General features: G+C 43.4%; 1 protein-coding gene across 3 annotated transcripts; it reads left to right on the top strand.

Annotated features, from left to right (window-relative positions):
* Nucleotides 1-1,338: 1,338 nt before the first annotated feature.
* LOC6725992 lies at nt 1,339-24,229 on the top strand. 3 transcript variants are annotated; one of them, XM_016172566.3, is made up of 11 exons: nt 1,339-2,008; nt 13,493-13,669; nt 16,060-16,272; nt 17,895-18,713; nt 18,798-18,977; nt 19,052-19,456; nt 19,596-20,076; nt 20,958-21,512; nt 22,225-22,326; nt 22,454-22,612; nt 22,702-24,229. In XM_016172566.3, exons 1-11 carry the CDS (start codon nt 1,915-1,917, stop codon nt 22,931-22,933), a joined length of 3,417 nt encoding a protein of 1,138 aa, XP_016039366.1. In that variant the 5' UTR covers nt 1,339-1,914; the 3' UTR covers nt 22,934-24,229. The 3 variants fall into 3 exon arrangements, 2 of the variants coding, with proteins under 2 accessions (XP_016039366.1, XP_016039364.1); XM_016172564.3 differs by lacking the exon at nt 20,958-21,512 and having other exon boundaries at nt 22,702-24,224; XR_006542045.1 differs by lacking the exons at nt 22,454-22,612; nt 22,702-24,229 and having other exon boundaries at nt 20,958-21,707.
* The last annotated feature ends 117 nt before the right edge of the window (nt 24,230-24,346 follow it).

Below are 24,346 nucleotides of genomic sequence, written 5' to 3'. Positions count from 1 at the left end.
ATAAGGCTTCATTAAAGCTTATAAAATATATATCTTTAGAAATATGGTAGGAAGTCGCTGTTTATACCAACAACAATTTTAATTTTGCTTTGAATACTTTCCAATTTCCCTTAATTTAGCAAATTTGTTTCTCTATTTATCTGTACTATATGGTTTAAACATAGCCATCTCTACCGATTGCAGCTGGTCTATCTGTATCTACTCAATCCACTTCATCTGTTCCATGTAGTAGCACATCAATCGCTTTTTGCCCGGAGCACCATGCCCGTGGTCATCTCCAGTTTCCAGATCGTGTGTGGAATGCTCGACTGCACTTTGCTCGCAACCCAATTCGATGTCACATGGCCAATGCCCCACCGCTCCGCATCGCACTTCCATGTTCGATCTTGGCCAGCTCACGATGATCATCATTAGCATAAGTCTGGAGCATTTTTGCATTTGGCCCACATGTGTCACACACATAAAGAGTGCGATGTGTGCGTTGGCCGAACATTATGGAATGGAGAAAAAAACTGGGATGCTGCAGTGCATCCCCATGAAGCTGGATTCTGTGCGCTGCTCCCATTTTCCTGACCATTTGGCTTACTTTTCGCCGCCACTTCGTGTGGCATGCAAATGCAGCATTGTGCAACGTTGGACATCCCAGTGTTCAATTTCCGACGTCTATTCCACGTTGAATGTTCACGTCCAGCTTCGGGACCACAAATCCAGCAGGTTACCAAGACCAGATCCATCGAGGAATTCTTCTAAATTGGTTCACTCACACACACACATAAGCTCATAGAGTTTGTGGCAGAAAGAATGATGCACTGAAGCGAAATTTCATCGCAGATATTTATCTGAGTTAGGCAAAATGTATTATTTTGAAAGTAATGCTTGAAATAAAATAGAATAGAAAAACTTTAAGTTTAAAGTTTTTACTTAATTATATTTGATCCTTCCCCAAACTAAAATCAAATCTAATCATATGTTGAAGGGCTTAAAATATGTTTTCTTGCCCAGTTTTTCTATTTTCCTTTTCTGATTGCCCCAAAAACAACGAAACGTAAAGCGTTATTCTTTGATTTTTTCTTAGTGCTCCGTTACAGTTGCATAACCTGTATTAGTTGTTATTACCGTTTTGGAGATGATGGCCCGAAGAACCGATTGCTTGTCCATTGATCAGCGGGCCCTGAATTCTGCTGCGGAATGGCGGCGGCGAGGGGGGATCCGACAGTTGGCAGTTGGCACTTGCCAAAAGCGCAGCAAGTGCTCACGCATGCAACTGCTGCGGCCGCGGCAGCGACGCCGACGGAGGCAGCGACAGGTAAACCAGGTAGCTTACAAGCTTACAAGACGCACGGCGCGACGTCTCCAACTTTCAGTTGCTTTCGAGCTGCACAAGGCGACGGTTTAACATTTCGCCGCTTACCGGGTGAAAAAAGAGAGAACGAAAAGCGAACAGCGGGCCAGAGAGACTATCTCTAGAGAGAGAGAGAGCCAGCGAGCGAAAAGTGAAAGACCGAGAAACCAGCGAAGAATTCTTCGAGCGCGATCGCCGACTTCAAATAGCTTCAGTTGCCCTGCAGAATTCCAAGCGATCGGTTCATGCAGCGGATTATCGCGTCGCGACTTGCAATCAATATTTACATATATTTTTTTTAAGTTCGGTGCTCTCGTGCAGTGTGATCAACAATTTATTTTTTTTTTTTGTTTACCGAGTATCGAACCCACACTTCCTGGCATGTCGAGGCAGCAATTGAAACAATCCGAAACTCGTGCCAAGTGCTAAAATTCCAAGGAAGTTGACAAGTGTCGCCAAGCGAATTGCTAAATCCAGCGAAAAAGTATCAAAAACCCAAAACTAATATTTAATTCAATAAATTAAAAAAAATTAATAACGGACGGACAGGAGGCGTGAGCGAGACAGCAACAATGCACCGCACGCAGCCGTCGCTGCCGCTGCCTCTGCCGCTGCTGGCGTTGGCGCTGGCTTCGGCGCTGGCTTTTGCGCAGGCGCAGAATATAGGTGAGTGTGTCAAGCGAAAGACGAAAACAAGAAAGAAGTGCTGCGAAAGGTGCCAGAACGACCAGCGGATACCCTGCACAAGTGGGGATATGGGTTCTTTAGGAATACGTCTTGGGAATATTCAAAAGTTTTTCACCTCAAAAGTATCAGGGTTATGGAAGTACATTTCTACACAGAATTGCCTCAGTTCGATAATTTTGAAAAAAAATGCATCAAGGAATAACTTTTCCAAAAACTATCAGTGATTTATCATTGAATTTTAGTTTGTTTTTGTTCTCCATTAGAACGTTTAAAGCTAAAATTATACTATTCACATTTAGAGAGCTTTGGGAAAACACCTTCAGCATTCACCTTGACATGTGGGAACATTTGGGAAGTTTAGTTCTTATACAGGCTCATTTGCATAAATTATGAAATCTTAATTAGCTTGGTCTTAACGCTTAAATCATTCTCAAAAATCTTTTGGCACGTAGACAATGCCTTTCAACTGAAAATCATTTAATTTATTTGTACTGCCACTAAATGGATATTATTTATGAGGAGATCTTTGGGCATTCAAATTTAATGATGTGAGATTACCACATTTATTTGGCTTTCCAAATCACAAAGGCTTCTATCGACTAGTTGCGCATGCCCTATTATAGAGTATTTTTTCAAAACCGCACCAGCAACGGCACACGGAGCCAAAGCAAACAAATTTTCTCTCGTTCTCGTTTGTTGTGGATCCCACTTGTTGCTGTCGCTCTGCTTCTTCTTCTTCCCCCCATCTTTCTCCGCCGCCTGTTTCTGTTGTTGTTTTTGCCCATTTTCATCACCCATTTTTTGTTGCACTTTCGTGTGTGAGCGGCGCACCTTTAAAAAGCCAATGCTTTTCTGTTATTTTTTTCACATTTAATTTTTTTTTTTTTTTGGTTTGTTTTTGCGCACATTTTTTTCGGCTGATTGTTGCTTTTTTTGATTTCCGGTTCTGGTTCGAAACAAAGGCAACGCTTTATAATTTGTATTATTTTTAATTCGGCTGCCTTTGCGTTTTTTTCCCACGTTAATAATCGGGCGTCCAGGCTGTCGGCCAACTGGACTGTTGGCCATATTCCAGTTCCAGTTCCACACCCAGCCCACTTTTGGGTTCCAGTCTTGTTTTTTTTTCTGCCTTTAGCACCATCGAGTCAAGTGCTCTCTGCCGCCGGTTAATTGTTTCGTGGGATATGCGACACAAAAAGGGGAGCGTTGGGAGGCGTGCCACTCGTGCATTTGCCAGGAAACGGATGTTTGTTTGGGTCAGCAAACAATCGGCGACGATCGTAGTCAGGCAAACCAAAATGTGGCACACGAAAGACTTAGGCAACAAACTTGCCGCATGCACGTGGCAAGTGCACTCGGCTTAACTACACTGGAGAACTAAATAAAATTCAAGCACACGAATCATAATTTAAATGATAACATAACAATATTATAAAAAAACTTGTTCAGTATAGTGGTATAAACAGGTGCAATGTTAAATTTCCAACTACTTTATTCTCCACCTTTCCATTACCCAAATACCAAAGTATCAATAGTTTTACTGGGTCAAAGAAGAGAAAAACACCTGTCACTGTTTCCCATATTCAATTACCTGTAACATATCGAATTGCTACAAAGAACCTAAATTGAAATGAGGAAATGAGGAGGCTTGAAGGCATTAACTTTTACTCAACACTTTTACCACGGGCACCGGGAAGAAAATCTTGTAAATTAACTTAAATTAATCGCAGACAGAGGCAGAACATACAGAAACTGAAATTAAAAGAAAATTTATGATCTGCGGCAGTCATTCCACAATAAAAGCGACAACAATTGCAGCTGGCCGACAACAGAGAGAGAGAAAAGGAAAAAAATACAAGCTGAGTTCAGTAAAAATCTGTAATGTTGGGAAAGTTTTATACATACACATCTACTGCTTTCCTTCGTATTGTTGACAATAAGAAAAGTAAAAGTGCCAGCCAGCGATGGCGAATCGCTAGCTGCTGGGCTGATCGAGCATATGCCCAACATCTAATGGCCAAAATGTAATATGATGAGCAATGGGTATGGGTTTGGATGGATGGAGATGGTTAGATGGTTAGATGGTTACATCGGGATGGGCATGGGCATGCATGACCACCAGCTCATCATAATCATCATCAGCGGCAGATGCGGAAGCTCGGCGCCTCTTAATTGCAATGCGAAACTCCGAAAGAAAAGACACTCGTACTCATGAGTACGTCCATGTACTCGTACCTTTTGTAACTGGCTTGAAGATACCTGAAACGATACCTTTTGCCATCTGCCGATTGCTGCACAATGAACCGCAGCAATTTGTTTGTTTGAAAGGGTGGTGCACGCATGCCTGCCTCCTTTTATACATTTTTTTTTCTTTGTGGTTTGTGGTCGTCGTTTTTACGTAAGACCTGGGGCTCTTTTCAAACCACAAGGAAGTAGGAAGCTTTTCTGGAAAACCTACCACTGTGCGTGGGACAGCCAGACCTTCGGAGTCCGCAGTTTTCACTTTCAACTGAAATAGTTATAATAATGATGATGATGATGTTGTTCATGCGGGTGGCACTGCCTGCCAAATGGTTTCGAGAGTCCAACTTGAGCATGTTCGACTTGAACTATTTACGCAACTTTTTCGACTTCGTTTTTAATTTTTTTAAATTTTTTCTGGGCCTTATTTTCCTGGCACGTAGGTGGGCCGGGTATTGCGCAAAAGCTGTCAATGGCCTTGCCAGGTACCCATGCACTCGATATGTAAATCATCACCAAGAGTGACGAGCATTCAAAGCCAGTCGCCAAGCAATGCCAAACAATTGAAAAAGAAACTGAATAAATTCAGTTAACATTTTTGTTGAACAAAATGCCTGGTAGGTTCCACAAGAAAATGGGTATTCTCAAATATTATTGCCACTTATTTCATATTGCAAGCAATCCTTGTTTCAGCTTGAAAGGAATTAAACTTACGAATTTGTGGTAAAAACAATTTAGAATTAGTCAGAGTGCATATTAGCTTAACCCTATGTTTGTGTGGTAGACATGCGAAATTTTACACCTAATCTTGGCTAATAAGATGTCTCTGTGGCCAAATGATTTCATACCAAAAACTGGCGAAGAATTGCCATGGCGAGGGAGTGCCTTTGTCATTATGCGAGCTGATCTGATCTCATCGCATCTCATCCCCAGACAGACCATAGATCTCAGTCGTTTGTCTGGATTGTGGCATAAATTTCAATCAGTTGCGAGATGCCATTTAGCTGATTTTTTGTGGGCTGGGCTAAACGCCCCACTACTACCGACGATTCTCAGGCGTGAGCGGTGTCACAGTATCATTTTAATTGCCATAAACATAAATGGCATACTGCAGTTAAATATTTTTCATATATAGTATCTTGATCTCGCCGCGAAATACAGAAAAAGAAACAAAAAAAAAAACAAACAGCACCCGTGGTCTGTGGGCAACTTTCGCGTTTTGTTTGCTGGCTGAGATGGTCGTGTGTGAAATTTTAATGTCGCAGTGAAATGCTCGAAAAGTGAAACTAACGTCTAATAAATAAATGAAATTGTTTGCTATTAGCAGCGCATTTAAATGCCACCAAGAAAGTCGCCGGCGAAAGAGAAACACGCGTTGCACAAACAAAAAATGGAAAAAGAGCTGGATAAAAATGTTGGACAGAATTTATGCGCGTTTTCTTTAATATTTCTTTTTTCTTCAATTTAATTAATTGTAATATATGTGCGAGTGAGTACAAGTGCAATTGTGCCGTTGTGGCCACTGCAAATTGGCCAGCAACGTGATTCACGACTCACTTGGCAACCACCAATGCCACCGCGCCAGTGCAAAGGCAAACAATTGAAATTGTTATTAATAATTGCTTTGTTAATAACTTTAAACGCTGTTGGAGCGGCGTTTCTGTTGGTCTGGTGCGTTTCGTCACTGGCCCAAAAAACAGACGGTTGCAAATTGCCATCGAACGCAAAATATATGAAAACGATCGTGAATAGTGATTGATAATTTGGCACAGCTGTCGTTAATTACTGATCGATTGCATTGATCGAGGTCTCAAGTGTGAAAAGTTAACCAAGGTGTAGCTAAATGATTTTGGTCTAGTTTACAGATCATTTGGAAATGGGGTAAACGAAAGTTTAAAGTTTAATATGTAAGGAAATCAATAGAGAATTAGCCAGTACATGTACTGTACATATTTTTAAATATATAAATTATCTATAATAGCTACCTTTATCGCCAACCGCCAGGCACTGAATTTATTTGTGCATTTCCCCTAAGCCTTTTTAATATTTTAGCCATAACGATAACACTTATAATAACAATGGCCATAACAATAACCATAGATTATGATGGGGCTGGCTACCTAATTGCGGACATCGGACATGGACATGGACATGGATGTGGATGTGGATGCGGCAGGCAACGCGTGGAAATTGCAATTTGCTTAGCTCAGTTGTACTTTATGGTTGCTGATGATGTTGCGAGTGTTGCTCATGTTGCTCATGTTGCTAGTTGCATTGGTGTTGCAGTTGCTTTTGTTCCGCTTGCACGCTGAATGGAGAGGCGATGGCGCCATCTTCATCATGATGAAGATGATGATGGTGCCGATGATGGGGGGCAAGTTCATTGACTGCTTCTCCGCTTCTCTGGGCAATCGGAAGTGCAGCATCGGCACAGGCTCAGGATGACTTGGCACTTTTGCAGCTGTGGCCAATCAATAAGAGAGCAGCAGTTGCAGCACCAGCAGCACCAGCAGCAACAGCAGTTGCAGCAGCTACAGTTATGTCTTGTGGCAAGTTGCTACACCTGATTCCGATTCCCCATCTCGATCCCGATCTTTTGATGTCGTAACCAGCCCCGCAACTAGCGGTAAAAATATTCAAATCGAATTCCAACAAATATCGATTTTATTAACCACGCCGCAGAGGCGGCCACAAAAATGTCCGAAGTGAAAATATTTATGACAAAACTGCGGTCTCCCTCCTCTAACATTTTTGGGATTTCTATTCCCTCTGAACCGGCTTTAATTTCCTTTTCGTAATGGGGCCAAGCTTTGATTTGTGGCTGCCCATTTGCATAGAAGAGTTGACAAAAGTCCAAGAAGTACCAGAGAAAGGCCCAGAAAAAAAAAACACAGCTGAAATTGAAGAAGAACAGCCAACAAATTCTCGGCTTTGTGTTCTCCTTTCTTATGCAAATTGCCCTGTAAACTGTTGTTTTTTATTCTATTTCTATTTCTATTACCATTTCCATTTCTTTTTAACTACTTGCCTGCACTGGTGTGCGTGTTTTTGGAAGCGGTCTGACCAAAAGATTAACCCCAGCGCTTGTCCACTTTTGGTGGCAGACACAGGCCACAAGCCCAAAACAAAACACCAAAAAAAAAGAAATAAAAGGCCCATAAAACCATAGTGGGGGCAATCTTCGCATAGCATTGAGAACGTTCACAGCCAAAGCAAATTAGGCACAAAACCAAAAGCCGATGCAAAAGCCACAGAAATTAGCAACTGCAATGAGAACGCATCTAAAGTGCACAGTGGGCGCCGGCTAAGTGCCACCGCTCGCCACATTTCCCCACTGGCAATCACTCACTGTGAAGTCTTGACTGTGGCACGAGCTGAAAAGCGGCGATGTTGCTGCTGCTGCAGTTGCTTTTTCTGCTGCTGTGGCTGCTGCAGGTGTTTCGCAGCTGGCAAACACACACACACACACCCAGCTGGCATTCTATCTTAAACTGCATTTGGGCCGAAGTGACCCAGTTTGCAACCCAGCACAGTGAAACAAATTGGGCATGATTTTTGCTCGCTTTTTTTATAGAAAAAAGTGGAGAATATTTTGATAATAGCTTGCACTGGCTGTAACTAATACTTCATATTAGACTTTATATTTTTTTTTGGTAAATTTGCCTTTGTAGAATAATATACACATATAATGTAAAGTATAATACAATCATTTTGTTTTGCGCTGCGAGGAGAAGGACAACCGCAACTGGGCTGATGATGTTGCTTCTACGTTTGCACATTGATTTGCTGGCCGGTGCTTGGAATGCGGTCAACTGGCAAACGGCAAAGACGGCTTACAGCTTCCAACTTCCAGCTTCCACCACCTAGCATCCAGTATCCAGTATCTATGGTCTATAGTCTAGAGTCTAGAGTCCAGTGTTCAGCATTCAGCATCGTCGGTCAATGTCGTCGATCGTCTTTTTGGCTTGCGCCGATGGTCCGCTGACGATTGCCGTTGCTTGGCCTTGCTTTAGAAGCGGCAATCAAGCGTTTCCTTTGCGGCAAAAGTGCCGCAAAATCATATCGAACCTGTTATAAAGCTTCGAGTTAGACCCACCGATCTAGCGATCTTCAGAGGGGGTGTCTTCGGGTGAAAGATGCTGCCTTGCCAACGGAATGGTATGGAATGGATGCTGTCATTGTGGTGAGCAGAAGACAGCCAGCAGCAATTCTTCTGGTTCTTCAACCACTGCCGCCGCTGTTGTTCTTCTTGTTGTTTTACGTAACTGTTTACGCTTGAAATTTATTGTTGCTGTGCGTACCGTTACATAAAAGAGCGACGGAGGAGGGGGGGAAACCATCGCTGGCATGTTTATTTAATACGCTTAGCAGCTCTTAGCCAGCCAACTAGCTCGCAGACGTTCTTTGATGTCTCATTTACTGCGCATGATGGGCAATTTTTATGCGCAATTAATTCCAAAAGGCAAGAACGAACGGCTGGCGAGGAATACCAAAAGCCAAGGGCAGTCCCCCGGACAGAGACACCGAAAAAAAAACCATGGACTGCTTAATTAAATATTCTTGGGTTTAATAATAGTTTAGGGACTTTGTCTTTATACAAACCTAATTATACTTTTTTTATACATTTGCACATATACTGAAATGCCAAATTTGGTCTTAGAATTGTGATATACTTCATAAATACTTCTATAATTGTTTTTCTGCTGTAAGTGTCAAGCAAGGTGACTTTATAATTTACTTTATAGATGACATTAAAAGCACTGATTTTTCGCTTAGTGCTCAGCAAGCAATAAGTGCCCAAAAGTCGCCCAAGTGAGATCCTCTGGCGGAAGTTCAAATCAAAAGACTTAGGCAACGAGCTTGCAGCTTGCACAAGTCTCGTCTGGCCAGGCGCATCCGCCAACAAAAGCAACAATGGCCACATTGCGCAAGCCGACTCACTTGCGAAATCTTTTTTCGATGTTCTCCGACTCTCCGAGTGTGTGTCGGTTTGTTTGTGTGCGATTTTAACGAGGTTCTACTAATTTGGCTTACCAAAAAATAAAGTAAAAAAAAAAGAACAGCAAACAGCAACACCAAAAAGCTTAGCAAACTGGGTCAAGAGAAGTGCGCCGCAAAGGAGAAGAAGCTGCGTGAGAGCCCGGTCCATTCCAGCGCCAATTTATGTAAATCCAAAACCAATCAGCGACCAAAACGCTCTTCCCCCTCGATCATCATCATCATTATATTATGGCCATTATGACGAGGAGTTAACGGTTAGAGCGGCTTTTTCGACCCGACTCCCGCCGTTTGTGTGAATGGAATGAAAATTTCTTTTCTCCTCATGGTTTATTTTCCATCCGTAGGCAGAGTGTAGGGAAAACCTCGGCTATCGCAATTGGGCCATCGGGTACTAGCACTTGCACTTTCCGCCCAAAAAAACACGGCAAGATCTTAACATCGAGATCAGCAGATATAGAGTAATCGACGAAGCGTAGGCGCTTGGCAATCAGCGCATGACGTCCCAGAACTGCACTCACTGCAGAAAACCTTTTTTTCGGGGAACTAAGATCTGGAATCTCTAGTTTTTCATTTAGACATTTTCTCGTTTTTCTCGTCAGTTTCCCACTTACAGAGAGCCGAGACTAATTAGCGCTTGGGTCAAGAGCCGTCCCCAAATGAGCTGGCCAAATAAAACGGGCAGAAACAATAGGTAGTGCCCACTCCCCAGTTACGAATTCCTTCAGGTGCGGACTTGCATTTAAAATGAAATTAGCCGACATACGCAAATTGCAGACTGCAGACTGAATATGATGGAAGATGGAAACTGAAGACTGGAAAATGAAGAATGGATAATGGGGAATGCAGGTTGGGCCTGGGAGCGAACCATAAGACCATAAGGCTTAAGTGGGGGTCACCATTAGCCATTGGAGTGCAACTTTCTACGCAGCGATTGCAGGTTCAGCTGCACTATAAGCTGCACTTTAATCCACTGAATCGCATTAATTGAGGGCTCCACTCAAGCGGAAATCGTGGACCATTCACACTTGCCACTCCGATTTAAAACTGGCCTTTTGCATGCAAATAAGTCGAAATAGGCGATGACTGATTCAATGGTATGACATAAAAGTTACAATCTTTTCCCAAACCAAAACTAATTCATTTGCATTTAGCTCTTTTCAATTGAGAACTAAATAGATATTTTATCAAAGAAAATTTCTAAGCAGCTTATCATATTTCTTAATGAACGAAGTATTTTATTAAAATAATATTCTATAAAAACGATAATGAATTGTAGAATTAAGATTAATTTCTTAGCATCTTATAAGCATTTTTCTTTTTACTTTTCTAACATTTTAGACTTATACAATTGATTTTTCTATATGAGAATAATTAGTTTTCTTATGATTATAATTTTTTAACTGCCACCTTAAATGTGAAAAAATGTTTCCTTTCCCGAGACCGCAGCAACCAAAAATTAATTCCCGCTTTCGTTTTTTTTACCGATGCTTTTCTTACCTCCGCTGCTATTCAATCATATTTCTTTTCATTCAATTCTCTTTAATTTTGTGTATGATTTTTTTTTTTTTTTTGTTGAACTGTGCAAATAACAATTTCGATTTTGGTGCTACACCGCACCACATTTTACAAGCAAAAAAAAATAAAACGAGAAAAGCAAAGGCAATGGCAATCAAAGAAAAGGCGTTGATGGGTAATTTGTTACAAGAGCAACAACGGACCATGTCCGAAACTAGTTGGAAATTATAACGGTTATTATGATTATAATGATTATTAGATGATTTAGATCCGCGCACAATGAATATTCCAACTTCCATAATGTTGGATGTTGCTGGTTGGTGGAGTTGCTGCTGCTGCTGCTGCTGCTGTAGTTGCTTGTTTAACAAATTGCTGCTGTTGTTTTGTCAATGGTAGCGTGCTTTTTTTGTTGTTGCTGTGTGGAGCTTATGTATATGTATGGGGGTATGGGTATCACTTTCACTAAGTTCGCGCACATAGAAAGCAAATGAAAGCAACGCAAACGGCAATGGCAACAAGTTGCTGTCTGTCTGCCTTTGCACTTTAAGGTATTGGCTCCCACTAGCAGCTAGCTCTATAAAAAAAACACAGAGCGGGAAAAACGGGCCCAGAAAAACCAAAGTACAGATGCCAAAAAAAAACAAAAAAAAATTGTATAGTGCCGAAGACTTGGAGCCGCATTGTCATGCATGGCCGACTGGGCAACCTTTGGTTTGGTTTGGTTTCTTTCTCGGTTTTCGACGCACAGCGTGGGAGTCGTCATTAAGTTTGAAGTTGGGGGAACTGTAGCTTGGACTGGCTTTAACTGAAACTGAAACCGAAACCGAAACTGAGCCGAAATTGAAAATGCCTCATGAACTTGATTTCTTAATTTGCGTTTGCCCTGCATGACAAATGACTCGCCTAAAAGTTGCCTTTTGTTAATTTCAATTTGCCCGAACTAATTTGATTTGTGTTGCTCTCTTCAGTGGGGGGTATTACATTTAATACACACTTTATGGCTGAGTTGGAGTGGCTAAAAGCTAAGCGTTTGGATGAGTTGTTGGCTAAGAAGAAACCGTTATGATGAAATTGCACTGGCATTGGCATCGGTGCATCGAGATTGTATAAGAAGCTGCTGTAGCTGCAGCAATTGGCTGCAATGTGTAGCAACAACTGGGCAAGACGTGTTTTTTTTATCATTCCTCCCCTTTTTTTATACCCATTATTCGCAGAGTGAAGGGTATCCTACGTTTGTGGAAAAGTATGTAACGAATAGAAGAAGGCGTAAGTTAGTATAGAAGTCAATGGGATTTGGTTTGATTTATGGTTGCTTTGCTGCTCGCTGAGCAGGTGGTATCAAATAGTCGAGACACCAAGCTATAGCGCTCTGTATGGTTTTTTATGCTGCTGCAGCTGCTTGGAAAGTTGCACTGCTGCTTGTTCGCTGTTGGTCAAATGATGTTGCAGTTATTCGACCATTTATGGCATGAATCGCCGCCTGACTGACTGCCTTTTTGACTGGCCACAGTGTTCCCACTTCGCCGATTATGCAAAGTCGCACTTGGTAAGAAGAACAATTTTAGCAGCTAGCATTCGGTGGGGATGAATCAAACTCATGACATTGGATTGGATAGTCAGATAGCTGGATAGCCTGGGAACTGCTCAATTGAATAACTAATCATGCTGCAGCAGCAGCAGCAGCAACACATTTGATTATTGCACACGGCTGGCTCGCATTTTTGCATAGATACTCGGATACTCGTACAAAAGCGGCAGCTACAACTAAATTGATGTCTGTTTTTCCTGATGTTTTATTTTTTTTTTATGTTGTTGTGGCCATTTTCTCACGCTTTGCATTGACAACAACTACAGAGGCAACAGCAACTGCAGTCGAGAACATTTTGCAATCTGCGAATGCCAGAGATTTTTCGCCTGGCGTCGATTCGAGTGACCAAAGTGGAACGGAACTTGCTTAATTGTCAATCAAGTGGTGGGGAAAATGGAAAATTCCCCCGACAAAGCGGCAAAAGATATAACACGTAATAATTGGAAATGTTTTAGATTCATTGATTGGAAATTAAATCGAATCATAACGAGTCATTATAATGGAAATATAGAAGGCAAATCTAAGAGATCAGTTTCCTATTATTGTTTAACCAAATAATAATGCTAACTAATAATAATAAGGCTATAATATCAAATGATATACATTTTCCTATACTCGTACAACTCTGTTCTTCGATTTGTATAATTTAACTGAAATAAAACAAAATCACAACAGTGAATCGCCTATACTTAACGATTATACAATCAATATTTAATCTGTTCATTCAATTAAGCCCATAAACCTATTCAACCAATTCTTGGCTTTCTCCTTTTGTCTAAATTCAATTAAATAATATTCAATCATTCCCGCCACTCTAGAACCTTAGAATCAATATTATCTCATGCCCGCCGTTCGACTTAATCAACATTTAATCGAGAACCTTAGTGGGGCATTAATTTGATAAATGATCGGGGGAATATCCATGCCTTAGCAACTCAATTCGCTGAGAACCCCATCGAAACCTAATTGGGAAATCAATCAAAAATGATTTGCTCGCTTAGGGGCAGTGCAGTGCAGTGGAGACTCGGTGATGAGAACTGTTGCGGCAATCGAAGAAGCTGAGGAATACGTGTAATTGATGGCCATATAATCTAATAATAATTTCTTCTACCTTGCAGATGCCGGTTGCAGTTTCCCGGGATCGCCGGCGCACAGCAGCGTCGTCTTCTCGAATGCGAATCTCACCCAGGGCACGGTGGCCTCCTACAGCTGCGAGCGCGGATTCGAGCTTCTGGGACCGGCGCGGCGTGTCTGCGACAAGGGGCAGTGGGTGCCCGAGGGCATTCCGTTCTGCGGTAAGCAAGAAATACACACAAGCACTCACAAATCCAAACAGCGAAACAAAAGACTGCGGACACGAACTTGCCGTTGCCGTTCGTCAACTCAATTAGCGCCTCGGAGGCGACTTCGATTCCAAATCGGACGTGGCCGCAAACTGGGAACTACTTTCACCGCCACAAAGTTGGAAGCGTTCTCAAAATATCGTAACACAGAAAGAAATGATATTATTTGTAGATAAAGAGGCTAGTTAAATATAAATAGGCATTTCAACAGGCAATATTTTAAAATAGTCGCTCAGTACTCCAAAAGTATTTAAGTAAAATGAAAAACTTTTCCCAGATTAAATTTCCTTAATTATAGTTAAAACAATTTAATTCAAACTCGATTTTCTTTGTATGTACATATGTACATATGCTGCCCGCTGTGAAAGAGAGCACATGGCATTCCAATTGAATGCAAAGTTGTTAACCGAAAGCGAAACATGATTAACAAAACGCGCAAAATTGGGCTAAAATCCAATGCGTGTGTTTGTGTGTGTGTGTGAAGAAAGACTGGCCAGCGAAGAGAGAAGCCGCGAGGTGGGAAGAATTCAACAATTGCCTCGCTCGATCAGATTGACCCACTTTTGTGACTTTGAACGTAGAAAAGCCAACGGACACGAACAAATAAAAGGGTAAAACGTGTCGGGCACGAAAATAAATAAATGTTCTAAGTGAATTCACCACCAGACATGCACTTCCGTGGGCCGAATAAAAAAACGGAACCCGGATTGATTGACACAACGAGAGCGGCGGCAAATGGATTTCTAGTCAATGAATGCCGGCATTTGTTGAATGAATCGATCGATTTGGGGGCCGTGAAATAATTCTTGGTAAAAAGGCGGCCCTTTAACGATCCATCAAAATTTCAACAGGCTCTTTGTTGCCAGAGATCTCAACGATAAGTCGATCAATCTGAGGCAGTAGTAGGTGTTGATACGCGTTGATAATGCCTGGGAAAATCATGGGATTTTATTGGTTTAGATAATCACACAATTTCAAAGTAAATTAAAGCGTAATTAAAATACATATTTTCATTAGAAAGCTATCCAAAGAATACATACATCGAAAGTAAAATCAAATGAACGATATTTCACGCTAAAATTTATGATTTCACTTTGACTGACCCAATTTGATTTTAATTCCTCCACTTTGTGTGAGTCGATTAATATTCCCTTAAAATTCTTTAACACGAGGTCGAGTAAATCGTGAGATCTATAGACCCATGGCTGCTGTATCTGACCCCCAAATCCCCCGCTGCGTTGGCTGATTGCAAGTTTATGACGCTGTTACAGAAAAAGGAAAACAAAGCCGCGATCGCCCGAACTTAAAATCGGCTTTTCTCTGATCATCTGTGGATCTGTAGGCCTGCTTTTGTAATTCGAATTTTGATCCAATGTGACTCAGCAGGCAGGCAGCTAGACAGGCGATAGGAAATTAATTAAATGAAATTAAAAGGCATTTGTCACACCGGCAAACACCTGCTGGCTGGCTACACAGAGCGAAATTGGGCGGTGGCTTGGTCCAAGTTAGAAAGCAGTCGTCGCAAAAAACAGTTTCCAAGCCGTTGGATCCAAAACCAAACCCGTCTTATCCGACAGATGCATCTGATTAATGAATCCCAATGCCGCAGAAGTGCGTGGCGAGCGATGTAATTAAGCCCGGCCAGGTGAGCAAGTAAAAGTTGAGCCGACATTAAATTTCACTTTTGCTTTTTGGCCAGCGCATAAAAATCTCCAGGTCCGTAAAATAAAGTCAAGATAACTAAAAAAAAAAAGACAATGGGCCCGGGCCAGAAGAACGAAGGTCTCTTGACGAATTCGCCAGGCAGAACATTGTTAGATATTTTTTTTTTTTTGGCCTTTTCGAGTTGTTATTGCTTTGTCTTCACTCGTTTTGGCCACAAACCGTGTCAGGGCCCGCGGCCAATTAGCCGGGCCTTGGGCCCACTCTGGGAACTCTGGTGCTCCGGCCCTCGGACCAACTGAATCCAAGACCCACTCCAACTGGCTAGCAAATCGCTTGAAAAGCGGCCCAAGTCTGATATCTTCATCGCCGCAACGCGCCTTGAATTCCCAAATAATTACCAATGACCCCTATCTTAATATTTGCTCATCAACAACGCAGTTAGCATAAATTATCATTGGTTCTACATAGGATCATGGCTAATTATATTACATTTTGAAATCACAAGCCTTTGAGAGAACGAACTTAAATTAGTTATTGAGGTTTATTTGAAATATTATATTTTGAGAACGGAGCTAAGAACCTTTTCCTACAAAAAAGTGACACAGAACATTATATCTACATCCTAACTTTATGACTTCAATTAATTCTTATCAATTAATTTGCCATTCTACTTACAGTTTTGAACGTTGCCGCTGGCAAGGCGCCCATGCAGATCTCCACTGATGGCGCCGGTGCTCCACAAAAGGCCATCGATGGCTCCACATCCGCCTTCTTCACGCCGGAGACCTGCTCGCTGACCAAGGCGGAGCGATCGCCCTGGTGGTATGTGAATCTCCTGGAACCCTACATGGTGCAACTGGTGCGCCTGGACTTTGGCAAATCCTGTTGCGGTAAGTTTCGATCCAAGTTTCCTATAAATAAGCATGTATGGATAATCAGGAAAATTAATAACTAAAAATCGAAAAAATGGTAAAAATCTGTACACTACACTACCTTGGCCAAAAAAAAATCCCAATAAAAATGGAAAGTGAATGAATGCTGCACACTTTGTTCCCTTTTTCGGTTGCCACAATTTATGGCAACTTTGGTAGACAGAAAATTAACGAGTAAATGGCGCTTAGCCCGTGGTAATCCTGCAGCAAATTGATTAAATTGGGCAACTTTTTCGCTTTTATTCAAACCGCAGTCGACCATTATCGCGGCGGCCCAACCCTAAACCTGTCGCAAACATATAGTAAAAATATATACATGGCGATAAAGTCGAATAATAGACCTGCTTGGACCACATTCTGTGGACGAAACTCTCTTGCCCGACGGACAGTTCAATGCCCCGCTTTTCCCAGGCTGCCAGTCAGCCAGTCAGGCAGTCTACCAGGTCTATACCGAGTCTATAAGTCTGCCCAGGCTACCACCAGGTTTTCGAGCACCTCTCCAGCTTCACTGGCTGAAATGGCAAATGCTGCACGATCTTCTTCCCCAAACAGCGTCTTTGTTTTAAGTGAAAAAAAAGGGATGCCGAAACAGCAACGGCGGCAAAAGCAAACAACTGCCAGCCAGTTTTCCCTAATGCTTTCACTTGCCAGCAACCTGAAGTCCCCCATCTCCAACTTCATCTTCATCCTCGCCTCCATCTCCTCGAATCTTTGGCTGGTTATGTGATTTTCGTGCGGCTCTGGCGACGATAGCGAAGACTTCGACTTCGACTTCGACTGCGACTTTGACTCGGACTCGGTCTACAAGCTGAAAAAACCCAAGAAACCCAGGCCCAGTGAGTCAGTGCGGCCCGAAATTTATGATTACTTTCACTTGGCTGACTATGAGGCTGAGTCGTCTGCAGCTTTCAGCAAAACCAAACCGAACCGAGCTCAACTGAACTGAACTGAACCCGCCTGACCCGCTGACAGACAAAGCCAAAGCCCAAATGGTGACAACAGGAATACCAATAGAAATAGCTGAGAAACTAGGCAGCGCCTAATTAATGGTATACGCTAAACTTGTATATCACAAATGATTACCTAATCAAATATTGCTTATATTTGGTAGAATCAAATGAAAATAAACATTTTATTGAAGATGAATGTGAGACAGTCCCTTGGTCTATTATTCTCTTGTTTGGCTAAATTCTTATTTTTTGTCAAAATGGTCGCACATCTAAAGAAATTACTATTTTTTTGCAACTGGTTATCGCTTCTTACATTTCCTTTTACATTTCTCATGTTTTTCCAAAATTAAAAATTTAACAAAATTTTGCATTTTTTATAAGGGGTTACATCATCATTTTTTTCGAAAAACGGCCAAAATTTAATAATTTTATCTGTGAATGCCACTCGATTGCAAATTTTGTTACGAATTCAACAAGGTGATACATTCCACATATGGACCAATATTTTCTTATTTATGGCCAAAAGGCAAATTATTTTTAAGGAAAATCTGAATAAGAATTCTAGTTTAAATGTATGTTTAAAGTTAAAACATTAAACAAAAACATTAAACATAAAACAAACCATTGCAGGCAATAAACCCGCCACAATTGTGGTGCGAGTGGGCAACAACCGACCGGACTTGGGCACAAATCCGATCTGCAACCGCTTCACGGGCCTCCTGGAGGCCGGACAGCCGCTCTTCCTGCCCTGCAATCCCCCGATGCCGGGAGCCTTCGTTAGTGTCCACCTGGAGAATAGCACACCCAATCCGCTGTCCATTTGCGAGGCGTTCGTCTACACGGACCAGGCGCTGCCCATCGAGCGGTGTCCCACCTTCCGTGATCAGCCACCTGGAGCTCTGGCCTCGTACAATGGCAAGTGCTACATCTTCTACAACCGCCAGCCGCTGAACTTCCTGGACGCACTGTCCTTCTGTCGATCCCGTGGCGGTACACTGATCAGTGAGAGCAATCCGGCGCTGCAGGGATTCATCAGTTGGGAGCTGTGGCGACGTCATCGCAGTGATGTCAGTTCGCAGTACTGGATGGGAGCGGTACGCGATGGCAGCGATCGCAGCAGCTGGAAATGGGTGAACGGCGACGAGCTGACCGTCTCCTTCTGGAGTCATCCCGGCGGCGATGAGGATTGTGCCCGATTTGATGGCTCCAAGGGCTGGCTCTGGAGTGATACCAACTGCAACACGCTCCTGAACTTCATCTGTCAGCACCAACCGAAGACCTGTGGCCGACCGGAGCAACCGCCCAATTCCACGATGGTGGCCCTGAACGGATTCGAGGTGGGCGCCCAGATCAAATACAGCTGCGATGCTAATCACCTGCTGGTGGGTCCCGCCACGAGGACCTGCCTGGAGACTGGATTCTACAATGAGTTCCCGCCAGTGTGCAAGTGTAAGTATTAATACTCCGTTGAGAAACAACTTCACATAGGAATCTCTCTGATGGTATGGTAATTAATATCTAATCCTACTTTAGACATCGAATGTGGTCTGCCGGCCAGCATTGCCCATGGTTCCTACGCCCTGCTGAACAACACGGTTGGCTACTTAAGCCTGGTGAAGTATTCGTGCGAGGAGGGTTACGAGATGATAGGACGAGCTCTGCTCACCTGTGACTTTGATGAGCGCTGGAATGGACCTCCACCACGTTGTGAGAGTGAGTAGAGACATATATATATAACTCAATCGATAGAGATACCTAATCCCTATGATTCACTTACCGTTTTCTAGTTGTGGAGTGCGACACTCTGCCTGGCAACTACTACAGCACCATTATCAACGCTCCCAATGGCACTTACTACGGCTCCAAGGCGGAGATCAGTTGTCCACCCGGATACCGCATGGAAGGACCTCGAGTGCTCACCTGCCTGGCCAGTGGTCAATGGAGCAGCGCCCTGCCGCGTTGCATCAAACTGGAGCCATCCACTCAGCCCACTGCCGCGTCCACCATTCCGGTGCCCTCGTCCGTGGCCACGCCACCACCGTTCCGCCCCAAGGTGGTCAGCTCGACAACCAGCCGCACCCCTTACCGCCCAGCAGTTTCCACGGCGAGCAGTGGCATCGGCGGCAGCTCCACCAGCACTGTGGGCACGTATCCCAGCCTCAGTCCCACGCAGGTGGAGATCAACGGCGAATGTGAGTAGAGCAACGAATTAAATCTCATGTTCCAGGGTCTTATGTTAGTTATATCTTGGAGAGATTCGCAGAGCCTTTTTACTTCTAATTTGTATGCAACTTATTCCTAATTTCATCACCTTTAACCTTTAATCCTCAGCTGAATCCGAGGAGGAAATTAATGTGCCTCCAGTGCCTGGCACCGTTCGCGAGGAGTTCCCACCACGACGCACTGTTCGTCCAGTGCTCATACCGAAGAAGCCGAACAGCACACCGGCTGCCCTGCCGCCCACCACCCACCAGGTGCCACCGCAACCACCGTCCACCTACGCACCAACACCACCGCGCAGCTCGCGACCAAGTGGTGCTCCGAATAGCGCCGGCGGAGTGGAGACGACCACGCGCAACACACAGCAGATCATCGCCAACTCGCATCCGCAAGACAACGAGATCCCCGACAGCGTCAACATCCAACAGAACCAGTCGCCCAATGTCAACGTGCCCTTCGCCGTCGATAATCCCGACCGCAAGGAGACCAAGGAGGCCAAACTCAATCTGGGCGCCATCGTTGCTCTGGGCGCTTTTGGTGGCTTCGTCTTCCTGGCCGCCGTCATCACCACGATCGTGATCCTTGTGCGAAGGTGAGTCCACCAGCCGGGGAAACGGGCACAGAAAAATGGGAGCAGATATGGGATCAGTGATCAGTCCGATATGTTCGGGGTCAATTTGGTTAGGTTTCTCACAGATAATCAAGGCAATGATTTGCTAACCAACATTTAGTCGTTTTAATATATTAAAACTCGGCCTGGGCTTTAATAGGGATATATTTAATTCAAATTATAATGGTAATGCAATTAATTGAGACACTGACCACTTTATGAAAGTAATATAATTTTTAATAGCATAACATATTTTCTAAATCAATGAAAACATTTTAATGTAATTTTTTTATATATCTTGTAATATCTTCCAAATTCAATACTGTGACCAAACGATACCAGTAAGCCTAATTCGATTTTAATCTTTGTTAAGTATGCTTAAAATGTCACAGTAACGGAATTTGTAATAAGATCAGATTGGCCGTGATTTCATATCAATAATTATGTTGTGTGTGGAGGAAAGTCGATGTCGTTGTCGGGGTCACCACCTGCCCAGCCACCCCCTGTCCCTTTCACGTCCTCTGTATGTCTCTTTCTCTCTCTCTCGATCTGTCTGCCTCGCTCCCTCTAGTTCACAAACGCTGTCTCCGTCTCGCTCTTCATGTCACAACCTCTCTCTTTCTTCGCTGAGCGCCCCCTAAATTTTGGATGGTTTTATTTTGATTTCAGTAATCCCCGGAGTTTTGAATCTATCTCTCTGTGAAAACCTCAACACTCACACACACACCTGTACAAAAAAAAGAGAGTCTCTCACGCACACGCACACACCTGAACATCGAACGCTTTCTCTTTCTCGTTGTACAACTCTCTTTTTTCGTTTTTGCTTCTCCCACTCTCTGTCTTTTGGCAAAACCATTCGTCAGCACCCCGAACAGCCAACGGCGGCACCTAGCCAAACACTTAACCGCTTACCAACATCATCATGCTCATCATCACCACCACCAGCAGATCCAGCAGCAATTCCACCACCGCAACCACCAGCAGCAGCAGGAGCAGCACCACCAGAACCACACACGCCAGCAGCAACAGAAGTACCACCAACAACAGGAGCAACTGCATCAGAGCCACCGTCAAAAGAAGCAGCCATCGCAATCGAAGAAAAGCCAGGGGGGAATCGGAATTGGGATCGGGATCGGGATACCGCGACCGAGTCGATTGCCCAGCTATGCCACGGCGACGGCCACCAGTGCCACCAGCTACGCATCCACCGCCCAATTAACCCAGAGTCACCTCTTTCCCGACGGCGGTGGCTATGGGAGCGTGGGATCGAGCAGTGCTGGTGGTCTGGTCCATGCGCCATCCATGTGGTACAGCGTACTGGCACTGCCCTTCGATGATCAAAAGCTGGGTCGCCGGGAGTTCAGCAGCTATGGACGCGGATATCGTGCCCGGGCTGGACTCTTCAGCAACTCCCATATGTAGAGCAGCCGAATGAAAAGCAAAGCGACAGGAAATACCAATGGAAAACCGATGGAAAACCAAGCCAAAGAGACCTGCTACTACCTGGAAAAACCACTTAAAGCTAAAAAAAAAACGTGCCAAAGATGCAAGACAAAAAAACGAATTAAAAATAATTAAGAGCAAGAACAAACAAAGCGGCCATATGCACAAATGTAAGCAGCCCAAAAATCAATCAATCAATCAGTCAACAACAACACCACACGAAACAACAACAATCAATCAGTCAGTCAATCAAACAAGCAACACTGAAACAAACACCAACAAACAAAATACTGAAAGCTGCGAATGCTGTGGGCTGTGAAGCGATAATCCTACTCCTTGCTGTTGCACCTCCATCAATCAATCAGTCAATCAATCAATCAATCAATGCATCTATCACCCACCAACAAGACTCTCTTCCACACACACACACACAGAAACACTGCACGCCTGGTTCGCTGTCTCTGTCTTTTTTTGCCTGCCTGCCTGTCTCTTTCTCTAGCCCTCCATCTGTCTCTCTCCAATCATATCTATCCGTCTCTGTCTCTGTGTGCGTAGTTCTCCGTGTCTAACCCTCTTTTTTGCCTGATTTTGTGACTAACCCAACACTGTTTCGTCCTGGCATTCAGTATTATTACAATTTATTCAGAAATATCAACTGATGAATGTAATTTCTCGTGTAATCCCCAGAAACCGAACCACGCAACACTATCGCCATCGCGCCTCGCCCGACTGCAACACTGTGGCCAGCTTCGATAGCTCCACCTCCGGGTCCCGCAATGGACTCAACAGGTTGGTTCAAAACATCTTCATAACTCTAAAAACAAATATCAATATATGATCTTAAGATCTGCGTTTATAGTTGATGTGCCGTTGAATCAATATATAGTTTAATAATATTATGAATTCTCATTCGTAGGTACTACCGCCAAGCTTGGGAGAACCTGCACGAGTCCGCCTCGAAGAACAGCTCGCACAACGCCCTGCGCCGCAAGGAGACCCTCGATCCACCGAGCATGACCCGTTCCCGCGACAATCTGCGCGACAATATGCAGCGATCCCGCGAAAATCTCGACAGGTTAGTCATTCACCTTTGGTCATTGAGTAGAGGAACTATTAGATACCCAAATGGAGTTCATTTCTAATCAGTTGCATTCCCCGAAACAGATGCGGCAGGGACAACTACGGCATGCGGGATGACTCCGAGATGGTGGTGTCCTCGGTGGTGACGGATGTGTGCCTGAAGGGCGAGAAGAAGCGCCATCACCATCATCACCACAAGAGCAGCTCCCGCAACGGCGACTACCGCGACCGGGATCACTCCTCCGGCAGACGCGAGCACCACCGACATAGTGGTGGTGGCGGTGGCGGCGGAGGCGGTGGTGGCGGCCACTATTGACCAACTATGGTCATCACCATCAACGTGGAGCGGCAGTAGCCAAACGAACGATAGTGGCCAGCAGCAGTCGGCGTAGAAATCGGATTCGGATTCGGACTTGGATTTGGATTTTGATTTGGACTCGGGTTCTTGGTTTTGGATTTGGATTCAGATTCGAAAATCGCGATCTGAGAACTGCAATGCGAGCGCAACAACGAAACGTTTTTTGTTTAATTTTAGCAACAGTTTTTTTTCGCGCATTAGTTATGTAAGCCACAGATGGAGAAAACAAGGGTTCGGAAAATGTAAGGAGAAAACTTTTCTGTTTATAGTGAAAAAGAGAGAAATGTTAAAACATCAGCGCAAGAGATCATTTAACTTGCAAGTCAGTACTTAGCTATATAATCGTATGCGATGTTTATTTTTTGGGTTGAAACTCAGAAATCTCCGGAGACTTTAAAACCTTTGGTTAAAGAAATATCCATTTGAGAACTTTTAGGAAACAAAATTACAAAATCTATACTCAAAACCCTGAATCTCCGCTTGAAAATTTGCTTAAATGTTTACCAAAACTATATGGTTTTTAAAGTCCCAGAGTTTCGGGGACGATCCCATTTATAAGTATATATGCACTCGTGCTAAGATTTGGTCCGAACTCGTATAATTTATTCGCAAAGCTTTCGTAAGGTTCTTAGTTAAATTTTCTCTATGAATTAGTTGTATGTAAAGGCGTGAAAAAAGGGCAAAGAGGCGAGGCGTAGTAATTAGTTGCAAGGCACCAGTCCACCCACATCCACACCCCCCGAAGGTCACTCTACCCCCTTTCCCCTTCACCCAGCAAGCAGATCACACAGCTGCAGCCAAATTATGTGCAACTTGGTTTCGTTTGAGGTCTCAAGCCCAATCGACTTGCTCATAGTCGCAAATTAGTTACGTAAACACTTACACTAGATAGAACTACCCATCCATTCCCCAAGAAAATCCAAAAAAAAAATTCAAAAACAAATCACAAAACTCCAATCGGCAGCAGCAGCAACAGCAAATAATATCGTAGTACGCGTGCCACACCGAACATAGTGTATAAAAATCTGCACAGGATCGAAAGAGTATATATATTATTAGCCCCAATTCACCAAGCTACACCATTTCATTATGTTTTTGTACCTACCCATTATATATCGCCCTGTATTTGTATTTCTAGAGTCTTGTAATTTGTAGATTTTGTTTTCGCGTGTGTATCGTCGAGCTAAAATGTCGCTCAGTATGCAATATTATTTGAATTTCGTGCATTATTTCCAATGTAAATAATAATAATTTATTTCATAAATAAAACAATGAATATTTTTACTAAACAAGATTTGGGTTTTTACCTTTCTGGTTGGTTTTATTATTTCCAATAAGCGAAGTTTGTAAATAAACGAAATACAAATCGTA

The sequence above is a fragment of the Drosophila simulans genome, chromosome X, assembly GCF_016746395.2.
Source record: "Drosophila simulans strain w501 chromosome X, Prin_Dsim_3.1, whole genome shotgun sequence".
Taxonomy (NCBI): Eukaryota; Metazoa; Arthropoda; class Insecta; order Diptera; family Drosophilidae; genus Drosophila; species Drosophila simulans.
The sequence above is the reverse complement of the archived record's forward strand: the minus strand, read 5'-3'. Positions and strand labels throughout refer to the sequence as shown.

Excerpts from the sequence above, each read along its gene's own strand:
- LOC6725992 (XM_016172566.3), top strand. The coding sequence starts at position 1,915 with ATGCACCGCACGCAGCCGTCGCTGCCGCTGCCTCTGCCGCTGCTGGCG. Across the intron at positions 16,273-17,894 it reads CTTTGGCAAATCCTGTTGCG|GCAATAAACCCGCCACAATT; the intron begins GTAAGTTTCGAT and ends AAACCATTGCAG. Across the intron at positions 22,327-22,453 it reads TCCCGCAATGGACTCAACAG|GTACTACCGCCAAGCTTGGG; the intron begins GTTGGTTCAAAA and ends TCTCATTCGTAG.